Below are 23,964 nucleotides of genomic sequence, written 5' to 3' on the forward strand. Positions count from 1 at the left end.
AGGAAGGCATAGAGTGAGACCCTCAGCTTTCGTTAATCTCACCAAGAGAAATTTCCCTTTTCTCCACATATGAACAAAACAATTTGTCTGGTTATCAATTTCTAAAGAAAGTTCTCTGTTTACATGAAGCATGTGTGTCTATATATTTACATACAATGATACAAATCAAGAGTTTACAGTCCCTTTCATTAAACTATACATTTTGTACTGGGATGTCTGTACTGGGATCTTCAGGTATTTGAAAGGCAATTATGAGTGTGGGTGAGGGTATGTAAAAGGGTGGCAGGTAGCCTAGCGGTTAAGAGGGTTGGGCCAGTAACCTAAATGTCGCTGGTTTGAATCCCAGAGCAGACTTAGCGAAAAATATGCAGATGTGCCCTTGAGCAAGGCACTTAATCCTAGTTGCTCTGGATAAGAGCGTCTGCTAAATTACTAAAATTCAAAAAGATCAGGGAAGGCTTGGTGACTAAAGGTGATTGGGTGGCTTTATGCTTGAAGGTGAGCAGAATGAAGACATTCATAGAATGGATGGAATCTAACAAATACACTTGAATATTGCAACAGGTGACCTGCATTTGTAACAAGGAATATAGATTGGTTAGCTGATAACGTCACGAAAACAGAAGTCAGCATATTGTTGTGATTCTGGATGGCCAGATAGCTACCAACAATGACAAGAAACTGCAATGTCGGGAATCGTAAGTGGCTCGTTTAAACTTGTTCTTGATACCAGGTCATGTTTTGAGGTGTTGACTGATTTCATGACAATGCTAAAATGGCAAAAAAAAATCGCTAGCTAGCTAACCAACAACTGTAACAATGAATTTGAGAGACAAGAAGTGTTCATTGCGCAAATGTACAGTACCAGTCAAAAGTTTGGACACAACTACTCATTAAAGTATTTTTCTTTATTTGTACTATTTTCTACATGGTAGAATAGCAGTGAAGACATCAAAACTATGAAATAACACATGGAATCATGTAGTAACCAAAATAATTGTTAAACAAATCAAAGTGCAGTCGCAAAAACCATCAAGCGCCATGATGAAACTGGCTCTCATGAGGACCGCCACAGGAAAGGAAGACCCAGAGTTACCTCTGCTGTGGTATGCTGTTATCAAGGCAAAGGGTGGCTACTTTGAAGAATCTAAAATATATTTTGATTTGTTTAACACATTTTTGGTTTCTACATGATTCCATGTGTTATTTCATAGTTTTGATCTATTCACTATTATTCTACAATGTAGCAAATTGTTAGAATAAATAAAAACCCTTGAATGAGTAGGTGTCTAAACTTTTGACTGGTACTGTATTTATTTTTTCAATAAACATAAATATACAATTGAAGTCTGCAGTTTACATACACCTTAGCCAAATACATTTAAACTCAGTTTTTCACAATTTCTGACATTTAATCCTAGTAAAAATTCCCTGTCTTAGGTCAGTTAGGATCACCACTTTATTTTAAGAATGTGAAATGTCAGAATAATAGTAGAGAAAATTATTTATTTATTTTATCGCATTCCCAGTGGGTCAGAAGTTTACATACATTCAATTAGTATTCGGTAGCATTGCCTTTAAATTGTTTAACTTGGGTCAAACGTTTCGGGTAGCCTTCCACAAGCTTACCACAATAAATTGGGTGAATTTTGGTCCATTCCTCCTGACAGAGCTGGTGTAACGGAGTCAGGTTTGTAGGCCTCCTTGCTTGCACACGCTTTTTTCAGTTCTGCCCACAAATTTTCTATGGGATTGAGGTCAGGGCTTTGTGATGGCCACTCCAATACCTTGACTTTGTTGTCCTTAAGCCATTTTGCCACAACTTTGGAAGTATGCTTGGGGTCATTGTCCATTTGGAAGACCCATTTGCGACCAAGCTTTAACTTCCTGACCAATGTCTTGAGATGTTGCTTCAATATATCCACATAATATATCCACATAAAAGTGCATCAGTCCCTCCTGCAACAAAGCATGATGCTGCCACCCCCGTGCTTCACGGTTGGGATGAGGTTCTTCGGCTTACAAGCCTCCCCCTTTTTCCTCCAAACATAACGATGGTCATTATGACCAAACAGTTCTATTTTTGTTTCATCAGACCAGAGGACATTTCTCCAAAAAGTACGATCTTCGTCCCCATGTGCAGTTGCAAACCGTAGTCTGGCTTTTTTATGGCGGTTTTGGAGCTGAGCGGCCCTTCAGGTTATGTCGATATAGGACTCATTTTACTGTGGATATAGATACTTTTGTACCTGTTTCCTCCAGCATCTTCACAAGGTATTTTGCTGTTGTTCTGGGATTGAGTTGCACTTTTCGCACCAAAGTACGTTCATCTCTAGGAGACAGAATGTGTCTCCTTCCTGAGCGGTATGACGGCTGCGTGGTCCCATGGTGTTTATACTTATGTACTATTGTTTGTACAGATGAACGTGGTACCTTCAGGCGTTTGGAAATTGCTCCCATGGACGAACCAGACTTGTGGACGTCTACAATTTTATTTTTGAGGTCTTGGCTGATTTCTTTTGATTTTCCCATGATGTCAAGCAAAGAGGCACTGAGTTTGAAGGTAGGCCTTGAAATACAGTGCCTTGCGAAAGTATTCGGCCCACTTGAACTTTGCGACCTTTTGCCACATTTCAGGCTTCAAACATAAAGATATAAAACTGTATTTTTTTGTGAAGAATCAACAACATGTGGGACACAATCATGAAGTGGAACGACATTTATTGGATATTTCAAACTCTTTTAACAAATCAAAAACTGAAAAATTGGGCGTGCAAAATTATTCAGCCCCTTTACTTTCAGTGCAGCAAACTCTCTCCAGAAGTTCAGTGAGGATCTCTGAATGGTCCAATGTTGACCTAAATGACTAATGATGATAAATACAATCCACCTGTGTGTAATCAAGTCTCCGTATAAATGCACCTGCACTGTGATAGTCTCAGAGGTCCGTTAAAAGCGCAGAGAGCATCATGAAGAACAAGGAACACACCAGGCAGGTCCGAGATACTGTTGTGAAGAAGTTTAAAGCCGGATTTGGATACAAAAAGATTTCCCAAGCTTTAAACATCCCAAGGAGCACTGTGCAAGCGATAATATTGAAATGGAAGGAGTATCAGACCACTGCAAATCTACCAAGACCTGGCCGTCCCTCTAAACTTTCAGCTCATACAAGGAGAAGACTGATCAGAGATGCAGCCAAGAGGCCCATGATCACTCTGGATGAACTGCAGAGATCTACAGCTGAGGTGGGAGACTCTGACCATAGGACAACAATCAGTCGTATATTGCACAAATCTGGCCTTTATGGAAGAGTGGCAAGAAGAAAGCCATTTCTTAAAGATATCCATAAAAAGTGTTGTTTAAAGTTTGCCACAAGCCACCTGGGAGACACACCAAACATGTGGAAGAAGGTGCTCTGGTCAGATGAAACCAAAATTTAACTTTTTGGCAACAATGCAAGATGTTATGTTTGGCGTAAAAGCAACACAGCTCATCACACTGAACACACCATCCCCACTGTCAAACATGGTGGTGGCAGCATCATGGTTTGGGCCTGCTTTTCTTCAGCAGGGACAGGGAAGATGGTTAAAATTGATGGGAAGATGGATGGAGCCAAATACAGGACCATTCTGGAAGAAAACCTGATGGAGTCTGCAAAAGACCTGAGACTGGGACGGAGATTTGTCTTCCAACAAGACAATGATCCAAAACATAAAGCAAAATCTACAATGGAATGGTTCAAAAATAAACATATCCAGGTGTTAGAATGGCCAAGTCAAAGTCCAGACCTGAATCCAATCGAGAATCTGTGGAAAGAACTGAAAACTGCTGTTCACAAATGCTCTCCATCCAACCTCACTGAGCTCGAGCTGTTTTGCAAGGAGGAATGGGAAAAAATTTCAGTCTCTCGATGTGCAAAACTGATAGAGACATACCCCAAGCGACTTACAGCTGTAATCGCAGCAAAAGGTGGCGCTACAAAGTATTAACTTAAGGGGGCTGAATAATTTTGCACGCCCAATTTTTCAGTTTTTGATTTGTTAAAATTTTTTTAAATATCCAATAAATGTTGTTCCACTTCATGATTGTGTCCCACTTGTTGTTGATTCTTCACAAAAAATACAGTTTTATATCTTTATGTTTGAAGCCTAAAATGTGGCAAAAGGTCGCAAAGTTCAAGGGGGCCGAATACTTTCGCAAGGCACTGCATATCCACAGGTACACCTCCAATTGACTCAAATTATGTCAATCAGAAGCTTCTAAAGCCATGGAATTTTCCAAGTTGTTTAAAGGCACAGTCAATTTAGTGTATGTAAACTTCTGTCCCACTGGAATTGTAATACAGTGAATTATAAGTGAAATAATCGGTCTGTAAACAATTGTTGGAAAAATTACTTGTGTCATGCACGAAATAGATGTCCTAACCGACTTGCCAAAACTATAATTTGTTAACAAGAAATGTGTGGAGTGGTTGAAAAACAAATTCATGACTCCATCCTAAGTGTTTTCTAAACTTCCGACTTCAACATGTCAAGAATCTAAGCCAACCCCGTCTGTTTTGCCCCATATTTGCGCACACGTCGGTTTTGTTGCTAAACAACCAAACCATCTATGCCTTTGTAAAAAAAATTAAAAAATACAAATCTACATGTGTGCCTTAGAGCATCAAACCAAACCCCTCCAGGCAATACAAATAGTAACACACAACAAACACCACCCTTAAACAAACAGATCTCACTGCTACCTACTTGAAACAGTCAGAGTTGTATGTTCCTTCTTGACACATACAAAATACACTTAGGATATACAGTCCTGTAGAAATATTTTAAAGGGTAACAATCCTAGATCATCAGGACCTGAAAAGACATCCTGACGAAGTAAGTCTGCGGCTTTAGCTTCTCCAGCACAGCGCGGCTACACTACACTGTAGTGCTAGGCTAGTTCAGCACAGCCAGCCAAGGAGAGGAAAGGAGGGGTACTACTTAGGTCGTGCAGGTTGGGGGAAAGGTAGAAAGAGAAGGAAAGTGAGGGAAGGAGTGCAGAGGAAGGGAGGGTCTTACCCGGCCTCGTGGCCCTTGGACTGTCCGGCGATGGCGTCCATGATGGCGTCCTGGGAGTACATGCTAATGGGGGTGTTGTACTGGGCATGGATTATGGTGGCCTTGCCCCCAGGACCCTTCACCTCGATGGGCTTGTGGGTGGACAGGGCAGTGTCCTTCAGCGCAATGGGGTTGAAGCTGGGCACATACTCGTTGCTGTCGTGGAGCGGTAGAGGGTTGGAGGAAGTTGGCAGGATAGTGATGATTAGGGTGAAGAGGAGAAGAAGTAAAGACGGAGAAAGAGGGAAAAGTGAAGGAAAGTGAGGAAGGAGGGTGGCAGTGGAAGGAGAAATGGTGTGAGATGTTAAGTGAAACAGTGTAATAGCCTGTTAGCAGATCTGTTTGTGCTCGAGCCAACACTTCTATCGTGTATAATGCCATGCGGAACATCAACATGTACGGCACACAACACCGGGTGGCACAACAAAGGAGTTGGCTAATGCACAAAAGGGGACAATTAAGACTGGGGACATTCACGCCTTTTCTATGCACTTCTCAGTATTTGCTATACAGTATTTGCTATACCTTATTCACCTACGTAACGTGCTCTGCAGGTGTGGCTACTTTGCTCTGAATGAATTTAATTCAACCTCTGAATACGTGTAGAGAGAAAATGGTGCATAAAAAGGGAATTAAGTTCCATTTACTCGCGCTTAACACGGGTCAGAATTCCCCCCATAGAGATCTGCTCCACCAACAGCGTGGGGTTTTGAAGAGAAAGGCGGATAAAGAGCCATCGAGGCGCTGTATGCTACACAGCAAACATGCTCTGTAAATCCCCCAGTATAGCAGGCACAGCACAGCTCACATATCTGCACACACACACACACACACTCAGGTTTCCCTCCAGATACAGGTCAGCCCTCCCAGGTATGTGGGTGCCTACAGGCTCAGATGATGTTCTACAGCTGGCCCACAACTAAACTGATCAAGATGAAGAGCAAATGGATGTGTTAATATCAACATGCGCTGTCATCTAAGTTACAAAAGCACAAAGGCTAACTTATTGAACCACTGCATCATCATTCAAATCCCACAAATAAAACACAGTTGATCAACGCAGGCAATGCAGTTTCAAAACGATCAGCAAATTACATTTTTTTTTTACATCATATTAGCCATCTATCCAATAAAAGTAAATTACACAAGCAAATACTTCACACGTCCAGACGCCTCACCTAAATGCCATGCTGTATGTACATGGCTGATGGCTCATGGGAGAATATAGCATAATGTCAGAAAAGGACCTTTATTCTCTCATACAAAATATCCCAAAACCACTATTAATGAACAGGGATCTCGTCTGCGAGGGGTTTTCAAGTTAATGATCACAGGCAAATTTGTTTTATGATAGGTTAGGATTTATTAGACGGTCACTCCCCTTTTTCTCTGGGACTTTGACAACCATTACAGACCAAACCAAAACTATCATTATCATTACAAATCCTAGAACTGCTCATCTGTCTCAAAAAAGGCATAATCACTACACAACAAGCCAAGACGATGCACATCCACTTCACACCACAGAGACTGACACGATAACGTCAACGTGACACACTACACCATGCAGCTGAACCGCGGAACCGTTCGGGGGCGAACGCTGCTACGCCACATGCAGGGTAGGGTACTAACTTGGCAGGAGTGTTGGAAATAACCTGAGTCGGCGGCAGAGGAGAGAGAGAGAGAGAAAGAGACAGTGATTAACAAGGCAATTACACTCTACCACCCGCCACCGCCGAGGTCGCTTATTCGGCGTGAAAGGAGAAAAGAGGAGGGTGAAGGTGAATACTGAGAATCACACAATGCAACAGTGAAAGCCATCAGTGAAAAAAAATATGTTTTCACCTTTGTTGCCGTTCATTCTTGATTATGATCATTACTGAGGCTTGTCCATCACTAATATAAAGCCGTGGCATTGCGGGCTCTTTATAGCGTGGAGCTAAAATACTATTTTTACGTCAGAGCAGTGGTATGAAGTGATAAAGAAAGTGGCAGAGAGAGTGCAACAGACCAAAGAGAGAACTTTGTACTGTATGTTTTGTAGACGAGGGTAGAAAGCGAGATAGAGAAATAAATAAAAGGGAGAGAGGTGAAGAGAGTGGGTCAGACCAGACAGAGGCAGACATATTGGGGTGCTGTATGTTTAGAGATGGGAGCAGAGCAGAGAGGAACCTGAACCTAGCCATTCCATGGCCTTTTAAAGAGACAACAAGAACAGGTGCTGGCCCTGAACCATAGTCACGTTGTCTTATAGCACTCCGCAATTATTGTGGGAACCCCATGCCTCAGATGTGTGTGAGTTTTTTTAATTAGGTCACGCGACTGCTTTCTGTTTTAGATAAAACTAGGGGAATGCTAGTTCACTGTATTCATCACAGACTGATATAGCAAACCCTGCTATTAGCGATTCACCTCTTTTAGCGATTCACCTCTTTTAGCGATTCATCTCTTTTAGCGATTCACCTCTTTTAGCGATTCACCTCTTTTAGCGATTCAACTTTCTCACATTAAACAAGTTCTGCTATTAGCGCTTAAATGACACATCAGACACATACTAAAAACAAATCTCCATGTCACTGTGCAGTCCATCCTGGCCACGTTTAAAGCAATAGTTAGCTTTTCATATACACAAGCACTGTAAGGCTTGCCTGGGACATCACATGTTCACATTTTGGCAGAGGGGACACCTAATCTCCCGGGGGCTCTTCGTATTACCTGGAGAAGGGCCACAGCCTGAGCTAGGGGCCTTTACTGTGCTGCCTGCCCTGCACATTCCCCTCTGGGGGAACCTAAATCACTAGAACCCATTAGGGTCACCAGGCTGTCTAGAGCCCAGCTCGGGATCAGAATACACAGCTAAATCTGAATGTTCTGAGGCTTTCTATCCTTCTGCCCCACGAGGGCCGGTCAGCAGAGCAGCAGGGACTGGGTGGAGTAGGGTGAAGCCCCTTGGAGTAGGGTGAAGTTGGCCATAGGCACTGATCTATGGTAAGTTTTGAGGGGGGGGGGTTCTCTCTGAATGTTGAAGGTTAGGCTTTGGAGAGGGCTGGCTAATCCGACACCTGAGCCTATAGGCAACTTCCACCCGGAGCTTCTACCCCACTCCCTCCTCTTCACTATGGGGTTCACCAGGCCTGGCCACCCCTGGCTGGTGCTGCTGTTACTACTGTCTGTTCCACTTGGTTACATACCCCACTGAGAGGCCTGCTGCAGAGCCCTTTCCTCTGTGGCTCTCCTGGAGCTGAGCCATCTCTTGCAGGGTCTCAGCTGAGTACAGCCCAATAGGAGTGTTATACTGTGCCTTCTTTGTGGGGGTCGTCTTGCCCCCAGGGCTTGGAGTTTGCCTCTTGGTGGGCGACCCCGAGTAGGAGTTTTTCTCGCCAGACGCCTCTAGTGACACGGAGGAGGTATTGCAGGCCGAGAGGCCGCCATTTATTTTGGTAGTTTGAGCCTTCAGGAGGGAAGAGACGTGGGTGAGGTGGATAAGGGGGAAGACAGATAGAGGCGTGGTCAGAGAGAACAACGCAAAAGGTACTATATGATACTCAAAAATATAGCTGTTTGAACTTAAACTTGGAAGGCAGGGAGGGTGCTGCATTGTCCCCAGTATCTCCAGTAGAGGGCAGTGAGAGACAACATAGACCGTGCCTGAGCGGATCAGCCCAGCACGGCCCAGGGCTGTTCTTACAGACCTCAGAGCTGGATGTGCTGTGCTGCCTCTATGGCTCCTGACACCCCTAATTGAGGAACTTTGCATGGAGCCTCCTGAAGCTCCCTATGAAGCCTCCGGTCTGGAAGGAAGAAGTGGTTTCACTGAAAGTCCTCAAACCACTTCAATCCCATATGAGTGTGACTGAAGAGTGTGTGTATCTTTTATTTATAAGTGCGGGCAACAAATTCTACAACTAGGGAAGTATGAAAACGTAGCATTCGGTGTGCTGAATATGTTGGGAGAGGGAGACTGAACAGAGTGTTGCTGGCTGCGGTCATGCTTACCTTCTGGTGAGGGATCTGTTGCATGGGAGAATCCATTCTTTGGGTGGATGTGGAAAGTGGAAATGGGCGCTTTGACCTGTAGCAAAACAAAAAACAGATACATTAGAAGATGTTACAGTTATTAGAGTGTGACTTGGAATTCTACCACATAACAAGTGGCTGCCAGAAAGATGTTCTGCACTGAAAGCTTTTTCATGGTTTATGAGAGAGATCAAGAGAGGCAAAGTCTACCGGAGAAAGACCAGTGTCCAACAAGCCCATTATTACTTGGATACAAGGAGCAAAAAGGTCAAAGGTCCCAGAGAGAGGCCCACAGAGAGCTAGGCTAAACCTGAAACATTCACAGACCACTCAGATACAAACAGTGTACCCTCCTTATCATAAGTGGTGGTGATCCATTTCAACAAGAACAGAACATAGATTCCAGAGCCAGAATAAAGTCAATTCCATACAATTTTAGACGAGAAAATGTATATTCTCTAAGCTCAGCAAGAGTCAATCCACCATATTGTTCGCACCGCCAATGTTTACTTGAAACAACAATGAGGTGGGGTCTAAATCAGATAATAAGGTAAATGTTTACAGAATACTTCAGAGATTGATCCCCCATGTTGTTTGTTTACACTCTTAGAAAAAAAGGTTATCTAACAACCTAAAAGGGTTCTTCGGCTGTCCCCCATAGGAGAACACTTTTTGGTTCCATGTAGAATCCATTCCACAGAGAGTACATGAAATATTCAAAAGGGTTCTACATTGAACCTAGATTCTAAATATTTAGGGTAAGACAAGAGGATTTGAACATTCCACAACTCTTTGGGACCAGCACTCCTAATTAGAAAAAGGCGCTAGAAGAATATCAATGTGAGTTGGTTCCATGAATTTGTTTATTTTCTAACACTTCCATTGTCTTCCCCTTCCCATCTTCAACTCAGCCTTGAACCAAAAACGGTTCTACTTGGAACCAAAAAGGGTTCTCCTATGTGGACAGCCGAAAACCCCTTTTTGTAGTGAACCGTACTAGTTGTAGACCCTGACCTAGATCTATGGAGGTGGTATAAGAGTATGCTCAGGCTCATGGGTTGAGAACGTTCGGTTTTAACACTGTTGGTCAAGTTCAGATACACAAGTGAAATGGAAAGAAAACAGTACGTGGGTGCTTCATCTTTTGAGTGAGTCAAGACTTGGGAGTGCTTGCCTTTCTGCACTTATCAAGCCCCGAATGCATCTTGAGGGACACGTTCATTTATTTTCTTATTGACATTCCGGCACAATGCACACAGATGACGCATAACACACAGTTGAGGACGAGGTTTCGTAACTTCAAATAAATTAGTAAGTGCATATTGTAAGTGTCCAATGTTTTAAGTCTTCATTGTAGAAGGTTGTTAAATCTCTGCATTGTGTTCTTCTGTGCCGTACAGTGGTTATCCAAATAGTGGTTATTTATACTGAACAAAAATAGAAATACAACATGCACCCCTAATCTATGGATTTCACATGACTGGGAATAAAGATATGCATCTGTTGGTCACAGATAAAATGGGTTTCACAATGGGCCTCAGGATCTCGTCGCGGTATTTTTGTGCATTGAAATTGCCATCGATAAAATGCAATTGTGTTCATTGTCCGTAGCTTATCAAATCAAATGTATTTATATAGCCCTTCGTACATCAGCTGATATTTCAAAGTGCTGTACAGAAACCCAGCCTAAAACCCCAATGCAGGTGTAGAAGCACGGTGGCTGGGAAACTCCCTAGAAAGGCCAGAACATAGGAAGAAACCTAGAGAGGAACCAGGCTATGAGGGGTGGCCAGTCCTCTTCTGGCTGTGCCGGGTGGAGATTATAACAGAACGTGGCCAAGATGTTCAAATGTTCATAAATGACCAGCATGGTCAAATAATAATAATCACAGTAGTTGTCGAGGGTGCAGCAAGTCAGCACCTCAGGAGTAAATGTCAGTTGGCTTTTCATAGCCGATCATTAAGAGTATCTCTACCACTCCTGCTGTCTCTAGAGTTGAAAACAGCCTGCCCATACCATAACCCCACCTCCACCAGGTGTCACTCTGTTCACAACATTGACATCAGCAAACCGCTCACCCACACGACGCCATACACGTGGTCTGCGGCTGTGAGGCCCGTTGGACGTACTGCCAAATCCTCTAAAACGATGTTGGAGATGGCTTATGGTAGAGAAATGAACATTACATTTTCTGCCAAAAGCTCTGGTTGACATTCCTGCAGTCAGCATGCCAATTGCACGCTTCCTCAAAACTTGAGACATCTGTTGCATTGTGTTGTGACAACTGCACATTTTAGATGTGCCTTATTTTTTTCACCAGCACAAGGTGCACCTGTGTAATGACCATGCTGTTTAATCATCTTCTTGATATGCAACACCTGTCAGGTGGATGGAATATCTTGGAAAAGGAGAAATGCTCACAAACAGATTTGTGCACAATCTGAGAAATATGCTTTTTTTGCACATTGAACATTTCTGGGATCTTTTATTTCAGCTCATGAAACATGGGACCAATACCTTACATGTCGCATTTATTTTTGTTCAGTGTATAAAGATAGACATGTCTGGCTTCTAAAGGTAGAATCAGTGGCGCAGCGGTCTAAGTCACTGCATCCCAGTTTTGTCTGGGGTAGGCTGTCATTGTAAATAATAATTTGTTCTTAACTACCTTGTGTTTGACTACATTTGACTGCCAATGTTTTGTCTATGGAGATTGCATGGCTGTGTGCTTTTATACACCTGTCAGCAACGGGTGTGGCTGAAATAGCCGAGTCCACTAATTTCAAGGTATGTCCATATACTTTTGTGTATACAGTGCCGTGCGAAAGTATTCGGCCCCCTTGAACTTTGCGACCTTTTGCCACATTTCAGGCTTCAAACATAAAGATATAAAATTGCATTTTTTTGTGAAGAATCAACAACAAGTGGGACACAATCATGAAGTGGAACGACATTTATTGGATATTTCAAACTTTTTTTTTTTTAACAGTATTTTTATTGGAATTTTACAATTTTCACCCATATTAAGAGATACAACAACAGAGACAAAGCACACAGAAAGCTTCTCACACCCCATCACCATCATTGCGTCTCTCAATACATACATTTTAAACAAACTTACAAACAGAAATTAAACAAAAAAGCTCAGTTTAAACCAAGAGGTTAGGTTCCACACATGGAACGTACAGTGTAGTTCTGAAATACATACATCCCTGTCATTCTATGAGAATCCTTGCAGCATAATAGCTGATACCTCAGGTTCTAGGTAATTTAGATAAGGTTCCCATACTTTGTAGAACTGGTCTGTTTTAGAATGCAATGTACATGTCAGATATTCCAGAGGCACCCATTCAAATAGTATCTTATGCCAATCTTTAATAGAAGGAACCTTATCACTAATCCACTGTAAAAGGATGTTTTTCCTCGCTGCGAAGGTGAGGATGTTGTAAAGCCTCCTTTTACTCACAGAAGTAACCTGCCTACTAGGGAGACCTAACAGTAAAGAAACTGGGTCCAACTCTAGATCAACCCCTAGGATCTTTTCAATTTCTTGCAGAACACCAGACCAGTATCTTTGTATTTTGGTACATGACCATAAACAATGTGTTAGGGTGCCTGTATCAGTTTTGCATTTAAGACACTGAGGGGAAGAGGAGGTGGGGCTAAAAGCATGTCTGCGATTTGGGGATATATGCAATCTGTGTATTATTCTTAATTGGATTGCTCTAGTACGATTACATATAGATATTGTTTTTGCATATCTCCAAATGTCCTCCCACATCTCTTCGTCAATAGTAACAGACAATTCTTTCTCCCACACTTGTTTCACCCTCTGTGTGTTGACAGCAGAAAGGGACCTTAAAGTATCATAAAACAGACTTACAGACATTTTCCTTTGTGGGAAAAAAAGCATTCTTTCAATGACAGACACATCAGGGTTACCAATTAAGGTGGTGCTCTTCAGGATATAATGTCTTACTTGTAGGAAGCGGAAAAAGTCCTGCTTTGGGATTCGATATTTCTCGACCATCTGCTCAAATGACAACAAAATCTTATCAACAAATAAGTCATTTAGCCTGCGTATGCCCTTATTAAGCCAAGAGTTAAAGCCGGCATCCAGCAATCCTGGACTGAAATCTGGATTGTTAACAATTGGGGTAAGAGCAGAGGTTAGTTTGGACCTTCCCAGGAAGCGTTGAACTGACCTCCATACTTTGAGTGTGTTAAGTGTAACGGGATTATTGCAGTGACCTTCTACAGACTTGAAACTTCTGAAAAATAAAAGATCCTGTAAGGGGTATTTTGAAAGAGAAGTCTCAATGTCTAACCAGATAGAGGAGCCATCATTTGTGATCCAGTCAGAGATATAACAAAGGTGGGCACACCACTGATAGAACCTGATATTGGGCAGGTCCAAGCCTCCCATAGAACTTGGCAGCTGCAATATTGCCATCTTAAGTCTTGGTTTGCGTTTACTCCATATAAAGGAACTTAGCCATCCATTTACATCCTTTATTACCTTATTGGAGAGTAATACTGGGATCATTTGGATTGGGTAAAGTAGTCTAGGTAAAATGTTCATTTTCAAGAGGGATATTCTACCCAACCAAGAAATCGGGAGAGAGTTCCAGCGCTCCAGATCCTGTCTTATTGTATCAAACAAGGGAACAAAATTGGCTTTGTACATTTGCTGGAATTTAGGAGTTATAAATATACCCAGATACATGAAACCTGAGGGAGACCATTTAAAAGGGAAGGGGGGAGAAGTATTAGGTACAGAGTGCAGGCTACCAAGTGGCATAGCCTCTGACTTAGTTAGGTTAATCTTGTAGCCTGAGAATTCGCTGAATAATTCAATAATATTAATAAGAGCTGTAATTGAAGTCTCGGGACTAGAGATGAATATCAGGACATCATCAGCATACAAGCTTATTTTATGGTGAACATCACCAATGAGCAGCCCCTGTATAGCAGGCGTTACCCTGATGGCCTCAGCCAGTGGTTCCATAACGAGTGCAAAGAGGAGGGGGGATAAAGGACAGCCCTGTCTGGTACCTCTGTGTATAGAGAAGTTATTTGACCTTAGCCCATTAGTAAGGACAGCAGCCTGAGGATCATCATATAAAACTTTCACCCATTTTATAAAGTTGTCACCCAGACCAAATTTATTTAGAGCAAATAATAGGTAAGACCACTCCACACGATCAAATGCTTTCTCAGCATCTAGGGAGAGCACCAGACCATCCACAGCACTTTGTTGGTAAGCTTGAATTACATTAAGAAGCCGCCTGACATTGTTGCATGACTTACGGCCCTTAATGAAGCCAGTTTGGTCTCCTTTCACAATTAGTGGCAGTGAGTCCTCTAATCTTGTGGCTAGAATTTTAGAAAGCAATTTTCTATCCACATTCAGAAGGGAAATTGGTCTGTACGAGGAACAAGACTCTGGACATTTTCCCTTTTTGAGAATAAGTGAAATGTTGGCTTCTCTCAGCGTTTGAGGGAGTTGGTCATTTGAAAATGAGTGATTAAACATATCCCGCAATGGCTCAAGGATCAGGCCATGGAACTCTTTATAGAACTCACTACAAAACCCGTCTGGTCCTGGGGCCTTACCATTTTGCAGATTCTTAATTGCGAACATTATCTCTTCCTTGGTAATAGGGGCATTAAGGAGGGACCGCTGCTCTTCGGAGATAGTAGGGAGCTCAATCTTACAAAAGAAGTTCTCCATTAATTTGGGTGCATCATTTGGCAGCTCTGAGGCATAAAGATTTGTATAAAATGTCTTAAATGAGTCACTTATCAATTTATTTTCATATAAGTGATTACCATCAGAGTCAGTAATAGTAGCAATTGACTGAGAGTCAGCTCTCTTTTTAGCTAGGTATGCCAAGTACTTTCCTGGCTTATCGCCATGTTCATATAGCTTTTGCCTCACAAATCTCATTTTCTTTTCAGCGTCCTGTGTTAGGAGAGAGTCTAACGTTGATCTAATGACTGATATTTCCTTTAATAGGGCAGGAGTGGGTGTTTTAATGTAGTCCTTCTCTTTAGTTCCTAATTCACCCTCTAACATTTTTTGCTTTTCACGCTTTTTCCGTCTCTTAGTAGCTGTGTATGACATAATCAGACCCCTGGCATACGCTTTACAGGTCTCCCAAAAGAGCGAGGGGTTATCTGTTGATTGAGAGTTAATAGAGAAAAATGCTTTAAACTCTGTAATGAAATATGATGTGAATGTATGGTCTTTAAGAATGGTTGTGTTCAACCTCCAATGTCTTGACCGATTGAATGCCTCGTTGAGTTTTATGTCCAGGATCACCTCAGCATGATCAGATATGACTATGCTTCCTATCCTAGCGGATAGAACAGACTGCAGAGACGTCCTGGGCACAAAAAAATAATCTATTCTAGTCTGACATCCATGAGGTGCAGAGAAAAAAGTGAACTCTCTGTTGGAGGGATGAAAAGCTCTCCAGACATCCGCATACCCCAGATCATCACAAATAGCTTTAAGTGACTTAGCTTGAGGAGAGAGTGAAGCTAAACCGCTGGGGAACCTATCAATAAGGGGGTTCAACAAGCAGTTAAAATCTCCTCCAACCACTGCAGTGTCCGAGTTTAATTCTGAAAAGTCTAGAAAAACCTTAGTGAGGAAATCAGGGGGGTGAGCAGGGGGGAAGTAAATATTCATTATAGAAATGTTCTGCCCTTGTAAAGTACCATTAATTATAACAAAGCGACCAAATTTATCTTTCACACAATTCAAGACCTTAAGTGGTAAGTTCTTTTTCACCAGAATTGCTACCCCTCTACTTCTGGATGTAAATGATGAGAAAAACACTTGACCAAACCCCCCTTGTTGTAATTTCAGGTGCTCCTTATCCTCCAAATGAGTTTCTTGCAACAGGGCAATATCAATATTTTCTTTTTTCAAAAAAGATAGTACCTTCTTCCTCTTAATGGGGTTATGGCTCCCTCTAATGTTCCATGTACATACACGCAGTCCATTACCTGCCATTGTATCTTGACCATTCGATATCCAGACTGAATCCCACTGTAAAAGTGGGGTGGTACCTTTTTCCATGTGTTGAACTCTCCTCCATCTCACTGAGCATAAACAAACGATATGAACCCTGAACTCGAACTATACTAAACCCAAAAATTAAACATGTAAAGATCCAAAAGGGGGTTTTCCCACTAGCTAACATGCAGGGGATTTCAACTCTCCCATGTAGACTCTTAAGTCTGCATTGCCGCTCCATAGCCTCATCCTTTATATGTATGGAAAAGAAAATCAATAGGAGAATATTGAGGCTCTTCCACCTAAAACCAAACCTAGGCACCAATATGGATTCACACATATCTCAGCCTGAGCTATAGCGGCTATTACTTTAGCAAGAAAAATAATAAAGATACGAATATTACTGAGCCGAAGTACGTGAGGACTCACGTCACTGTTTCATGATCAGATTCAACCAAAAATAAACAAAGTTATCCAATGCTGCTGAGGTGCAGCTTAAAATTGATTTACCCGAGAGAGTCAATAAACGCAGCAGCCTCTTCAGGTGTGTAGAGCTTTTTAGGTGAACCGTTGACCATAATCTTCAATGTGGCCGGGTACAACAGTGCGTAGTCCATCTTCATTCTCCTGAGTCGAGCCTTCGCCTCATCAAACGCTTTGCGTCTTCGTACAACCGCCGTGGAATAATCATTGAAGAATAAAACCTTAGGACTTTTACGTTGACTACCATCAGAGCCGATGTTTCTAGCCGCATCCATGACGCGCTGCTTGTCGGTGAAGTTGTGGAACTTTATAACCACCGGCCGTGGGCGCTGATTGGGACCGGGTATCGGTGCTTGAGAGCGATGGGCTCTGTCCAGCTTCACACGGCCAGCCTTAGTGTCCATTTGTAGGTAGCCAGGGATCCATTCCTCAAAGAATTTTACCGAACGTGTCCCTTCAGAATTTTCCGGGAGTCCCACAACACGAATATTGCATCTGCGTCCTCGATTATCCAAGTCGTCAATGTGCTCCGCCATTTCGCGCACCTGTTTCTCAAGTGCTTTTAGCTTAGCGTCCATAGATGTAGTTGAAGTTTCCACTGCATCAATTCTTCCTTCCGCCTCAACAACACGTTCCACAACCCTCTGTAGTTCAGCTGAATGGCCTGCTATTGCTTCCAAGACCGTTCTTATCTTAGCATCGATCACTTTAGTAATGTTATCAGTCATCTTTTGAATCACCAGGTCCATTGTGCCTGTATCCGCAATGGTGCTAGCCTCGCTAACGTTAGCTAGCTCCTCATGCACATCCACAGGGGTGGGAGTTTTGGTCGACTTCTTAGTAGTTCTGTTGGGCATGTTGTCGGAGATTTTTGCGAAAAAGTCGTCAAGACTCATTATATGGTAACTTGTTTAGCCAATTCCACCACTTTTTCAAGCTAGGAGATTAATGTAAAAATATAAATTTACGAATGCCACGAGAGCTCGCTGAAACACCGTGTTCTCTCTACGGCGCCATTTTCATCCCCCCACCTAAAAAACTTTTTTAACAAATCAAAAACTGAAAAATTGGGCGTGCAAAATTATTCAGCCCCCTTAAGTTAATACTTTGTAGCGCCACCTTTTGCTGCGATTACAGCTGTAAGTCGCTTGGGGTATGTCTCTATCAGTTTTGCACATCGAGAGACTGAAATTTTTTCCCATTCCTCCTTGCAAAACAGCTCGAGCTCAGTGAGGTTGGATGGAGAGCATTTGTGAACAGCAGTTTTCAGTTCTTTCCACAGATTCTCGATTGGATTCAGGTCTGGACTTTGACTTGGCCATTCTAACACCTGGATATGTTTATTTTTGAACCATTCCATTGTAGATTTTGCTTTATGTTTTGGATCATTGTCTTGTTGGAAGACAAATCTCCGTCCCAGTCTCAGGTCTTTTGCAGACTCCATCAGGTTTTCTTCCAGAATGGTCCTGTATTTGGCTCCATCCATCTTCCCATCAATTTTAACCATCTTCCCTGTCCCTGCTGAAGAAAAGCAGGCCCAAACCATGATGCTGCCACCACCATGTTTGACAGTGGGGATGGTGTGTTGCTTTTACGCCAAACATAAAGTTTTGCATTGTTGCCAAAAAGTTCAATTTTGGTTTCATCTGACCAGAGCACCTTCTTCCACATGTTTGGTGTGTCTCCCAGGTGGCTTGTGGCAAACTTTAAACAACACTTTTTATGGATATCTTTAAGAAATGGCTTTCTTACCACTCTTCCATAAAGGCCAGATTTGTGCAATATACGACTGATTGTTGTCCTATGGACAGAGTCTCCCACCTCAGCTGTAGATCTCTGCAGTTCATCCAGAGTGATCATGGGCCTCTTGGCTGCATCTCTGATCAGTCTTCTCCTTGTATGAGCTGAAAGTTTAGAGGGACGGCCAGGTCTTGGTAGATTTGCAGTGGTCTGATACTCCTTCCATTTCAATATTATCGCTTGCACAGTGCTCCTTGGGATGTTTAAAGCTTGGGAAATCTTTTTGTATCCAAATCCGGCTTTAAACTTCTTCACAACAGTATCTCGGACCTGCCTGGTGTGTTCCTTGTTCTTCATGATGCTCTCTGCGCTTTTAACGGACCTCTGAGACTATCACAGTGCAGGTGCATTTATACGGAGACTTGATTACACACAGGTGGATTGTATTTATCATCATTAGTCATTTAGGTCAACATTGGATCATTCAGAGATCCTCACTGAACTTCTGGAGAGAGTTTGCTGCACTGAAAGTAAAGGGGCTGAATAATTTTGCACGCCCAATTTTTCAGTTTTTGATTTGTTAAAAAAGTTTGAAATATCCAATAAATGTCGTTCCACTTCATGATTGTGTCCCACTTGTTGTTGATTCTTCACAAAAAAATACAGTTTTATATCTTTATGTTTGAAGCCTGAAATGTGGCAAAAGGTCGCAAAGTTCAAGGGGCCCGAATACTTTCGCAAGGCACTGTATATATATATATATATGGACAAACCGAAGTAGCCGTTAACTGCGTTACATTAAAGTGGCTGGTGAGAAATTACATGAATGCTAAATAAGGATTTCTGAGCTGCAGAAAAAAATGACACTGACGTAATCCATTTGCATCGTAGGGCACTGCAGGTAGGCAGGTAGGCACTGCAGGTAGGCAGGTAGGCACTGCAGGTAGGCACTGCAGGTAGGCAGGTAGGCACTGCAGGTAGGCAGAATTCAATGCCGTTCTTTGAAAGAATTCTCTGGCCTTTAGGCCTCTGTCGGCCTGCTACACAAAAGGCCCAAATGGCTCTGGCAAACAAATTGAGCACAAAGAAAAGGATTCAATGACCTGACGACTGAGTGTTCTTACCAAAAGTTCCAATTTACCAAAAGGTTTTGGCATTGGATTAGAATGGCTTCAGAATATAAGGGGTGATAAAACACTGACAAAATGCACATTTATAATAGATGCTTCGTGTGTTGACTACCTGCATTGCTCATCAACTCTTGACTGTCTTCACTCGTCTTTATAGCTCTTAGTCTTATGGACACTGATACGCTGTTCTTGTGGTGTTGGAAATAAAAGCCACAATAGCCCATGTAGAAATACTGACACATTGTTTATTTGGTTGACGTCGTTATGAGTGACCTTCCTTAAGGCATTACTTCAGTCTCACACACCATCACCTCAACACGTGGCAGCACTGGACCGCAAGGCACTGTGGAATAGCAGTGCCCTGCTGGCCTGAAGAGTGTTAAAGACAGGGGGTTGACCACCCCACTGCTAATCTCCCACAGTATGCAAACCGAGTAGAGGGGGTGAAGCGGCTCCTTTTTAAGCTCCTTTTTCTACGACCGACTGAACCGCAGGTAAACCTCTCTTGATTGATTTCGGGAGTAGATTTATTGGTATTGCACACAGCAGTATGAGAAGATTAAGGTCGTTTTGAGGAACCCATCATTTGAGGATTAAAGGACTATCTGGTGCAGGTTCCTTCCATATGGTGGTAGACACAGTGAACCTGGCATGCCTCCCCTGTTTCTGCACTGCTCTCACATCTCCACACATTATACAAGCAGAGGTCAGATCCATCCACAACACCCTCCTCTTATCCGAGCGGGATTCTTCTCTGTCTGGTGGTGAGAGTTTGTTTGTTTTCAACCCATTTTTTAAAACAAGCTCTCTCTGACAGTTGTTTTTTTTTCGGCAAAAGAAAAACTAAACAAGAGGAAAAGTGTTTCTTGGGAAAAGGGAGAAGAAAAATTGAGGAAGAGGAGAGACGATGACAAGCTCTGGAAAGGCACGGCGGAGTGCCTCCTTGAATCAATCAACCAGGGGGAGGACAAGCACTTCATCCATCCAGCCTATGCCAGCCTTTCCTCCCCGTTTTACAACAATCAGACGGCTGATGAAAAGCAGCCTGTGAAACCACAGGAGATGAGGGGAGGGAGGTTGGGGTGGTTGTGGTGGATCTCAGCTGTGCAAGCCGGAGTGGGTGGAGTACGGGGGGGGGGGGGGGTTGAAGTTGAGGAGCAGGTGCAGATGTGAGGAGATTGGAGGGACACTTAGGACCCTACTCAAACCCCCCCACTAAAACGGAAACAACCTCTTCTTAAAAATGCACTGTACTGTATGTGTGTGGTTGTATAATATACCCATCAAAACAAGGAATCACCACATTCCTTTGACATTTGTAATGAGACAAACCGAATTGGCCCCGAGTGTAAAACACTGTTACTGAGAGCAGCCCGACTCAGACTCTTGACATCTGCCACAGTACAGAGATGGCTGGGAGTGACTCTTAAGTAAATTGTCAAGTTCCAAAGCAGAGCGCAGGCCATTTGTGGCTCCTCTGAGTGTCCGAATGGAAAACAAACTATCAGGCACCTCTGGTCTGAGGTGAACAAACACAAATCTCCCAAAATAAAGTAGAGGTAGAGTCAGTGGGGATTAAAAAGTGAGACCTAGCATGCTTTAACCCCTGACCTGAGTGAGTTAGTTGTTCAGCCAGTTAAAAGACAGGGTAAAAGCAGTACAAACAGCTACCAAAGAGCCACAAGATAGTTAGGCTACGCAAACGTCTCCCTAAGGGTTACAGTCCGGTAAGAGGGAGAGTGTCCAATGTAATACCCATCTGTCATGATAAATACCATAGCCTGTCACTTTGCTAATTGACTTGGAGATGAAACAGAGAAAATAAAGTGCCTTGACCTTTTCACTGCCCCCCTCTGACAAAGGACAGGCCAATCAGATTAGGAATAAGAATAACATGTAATTGAATAGGATCTCTAAAGGACAGACACCGTCTGGTTTTATGTAGGGGTGCATTAAGGGATTTAGCCTTCAAAGGTTTATGTAACAACAACACTGCCAGCAGACTTAGAGAGCCCTCAAACACAACAAACAGGTCCACAATTAATGCCAGAGTTAAAAATGGTTAAAAAAAACAAAACAGTTATGAGATGGTAGGTTGAAAGGAAATGTCACCCTGGACCCCAACATAGTCTTCATTTCAGCGACCCATTCACTGTAGAGACGAAGGCTGTTGCCTTATAGAATCCATTTTGATTAGTCTGTCAGAGTCAGGGAAGTTCTTCAAATTATAATAAAGTGATAGAAAGTGAAAAGGGGCTAGAGCTCGAGAAACTGGCCCATCACTAATGATTAACCAGAGAGGGCCAACCCAACCCAACCCTACCCGCCACTCCTTTGTGATTTTTGAAATGAGTTTTATAGTTGAGACGTAATTTAACTGTAAATGTGCCATGAACACAACCACTCATGATGTTGTCATCTGATTGTCAAACAAATCACTACCTTCACACATTTTGCCAAAATAATTCCAGCATCCGATGAGTGCACGCGTGTTCTTTCGTTCAATTCGCAAGTGGATGAAACTACCTCAACCGAGAAAGCTTCCGAGTGAGCGAAACAGCGCCCCTCTGTCTTACTATACGAATCCCATGTATCTGATGCTGTCTAGACAAAATATATATATATTTTTAAAAAAAAGGTATGACATGCCATACTCTTTTTGGTCAGACAGCATCAGATACATGGGCTACACATATGTCCTCTGCCTCGACGAAGATGACAGTATTATCAGCAGCACCAGTCTTTTTACTACAGAAATGCGTATTGTATCCCCCTAGAGTCTAAGGGCCCGAGGCTGGGTTTCTACTAAGCTAGCCATGTCAAGAACCAGGCTTGCCTAGTTCATGGCAGAAAAATAGCTAAAAAAATGGGTGGGTCCCAGTGTAAATCAGTGACACGTCAAACCAATCAAATGCCTTGCTTGGGCGGAGCACCAGTAGTGCTCACTAGATTAGTGTCATAGGTGCAACAGTGCGTGACGATTCTTTTTTACAGTCTATGGTGAGGATGGCCGGGAAATCGCAGATTAAAACCCCATCAAAATATGTTGATGTATGCCTATTGTGTATAGGGCACACTTCTGACAAAACACAATTAAGCTTTTCGTCCATTTTCTGCAATGGTGCAAAATAGCATACGGAACAACTCTTTGCAAAATGTGTCATTCCCTGTCTGAAAACAGTGACAAACATAACACGTAGCACCAACAGGCATGTGGTAGAAAGGTTCTTGAAATGTAGCATCCAATCAAAATTTTGTCGCTGGGAGTCAGCGGACCATTCTTAAAAGTTTTTGCAATTCAAAATTCTTTAGACTTCCAAGGGATGCGTGACAGTGACGTGACTAAGCTAGCATATGGAATTGTTTTAGGATGGTCATACCAAGGATAACTTAGCTATTTGATTCAGAATTGTAAGACCCCCCTGTATGTATAAAAATATTACATAAAATAAAATATTATGTTGAAACATTGAATTTGGCCTTACTGCTATTAGCCCAAAGAAACACAATGAATAACTGATAGTCAAGATGTTTATCAAAAGGAAGTATGTTTTGAAGTATTAGTCCTATATCTGAGTGATATAAGAAAGCTTATTTTACCGTGGAATTACCTGTATACCTTGAACATGGAAATGCGCTATTCACTTCTAGAAATGTTTCGGCTCGGTGCCGCCTTATTAGCGTTCGGACGCTACAGACGTTTTAGTGAGAAGACAGATTTTTGAGATGTCTCCTGGTCTGACAAACACCTCTGTTGCTCTGCCACCTTCCACCGCAGATGCAGAAGGCCGATTGAGTTTGGATTGAGACGCAGCCCGTGCAGATATCTCTATCTTAAACAGATTTTGATGGGGATTCTTTATGTATTATGCCTCGAGCAGAGCCTGGCGGCACCTCTAGCCCCTTGATGATGTGAGGCCTGAGGCAATTGTCTCTTCTGCCTAATGGCAAGTCCGCCAGTGCTAACATCTCACCCTAGACATTCAGCAGTCTATCATTAGGATGTAATTGGCTGATTGTATGAGATAGGAAGCATTCATATCACACATGCACACTACAGCTATATTGCGGTGATTTTTTTCATTAGCACTTTATCTGGTCTCTGCAACCTTGGAAGTCATGTGTGTGTGCACGTGTAAGTAATTGAAGGCATCCACTGTGTTTGCCGTAGTTTCAAACGGCAGGTGGTGAATCAGCAGTAGTCACGCCTTGCAGCGAAGCAGATTCAAATGAATGAAAAGACGACATGGTATTAAGGACGCATGGTTTCACCTACAGTTGAAGTCGGAAGTTTACATAAACCTTAGCCAAATACATTTAAAGTCAGTTTTTCACAATTTCTGACATTTAATCCTAGTAAAAAATCCCTGTTTTAGGTCAGTTAGGATTACCACTTTATTTTAAGAATGTGAAATGTCAGAATAATAGTATAAAGAATTATTTATTTCAGCTTTTATTTCTTTCATC

General features: G+C 42.5%; 1 protein-coding gene across 1 annotated transcript in view; it reads right to left on the minus strand.

Moving 5' to 3' along the window:
- LOC139407849 (LIM domain-binding protein 3-like) overlaps nt 1-23,964 on the minus strand; it is a 69,940-nt gene that overhangs the window by 23,458 nt on the left and 22,518 nt on the right. The window contains exons 3-5 of the mRNA XM_071151757.1: nt 9,096-9,171; nt 6,732-6,754; nt 5,061-5,255 (exon numbers count right to left, since the gene is read on the minus strand). Of these exons, the coding sequence (XP_071007858.1) occupies nt 5,061-5,255; nt 6,732-6,754; nt 9,096-9,171 (294 nt within the window). The remainder of the gene's footprint in view (nt 1-5,060; nt 5,256-6,731; nt 6,755-9,095; nt 9,172-23,964) is intronic.

The sequence above is a fragment of the Oncorhynchus clarkii genome, chromosome 1, assembly GCF_045791955.1.
Source record: "Oncorhynchus clarkii lewisi isolate Uvic-CL-2024 chromosome 1, UVic_Ocla_1.0, whole genome shotgun sequence".
Lineage (NCBI taxonomy): Eukaryota > Metazoa > Chordata > Actinopteri > Salmoniformes > Salmonidae > Oncorhynchus > Oncorhynchus clarkii.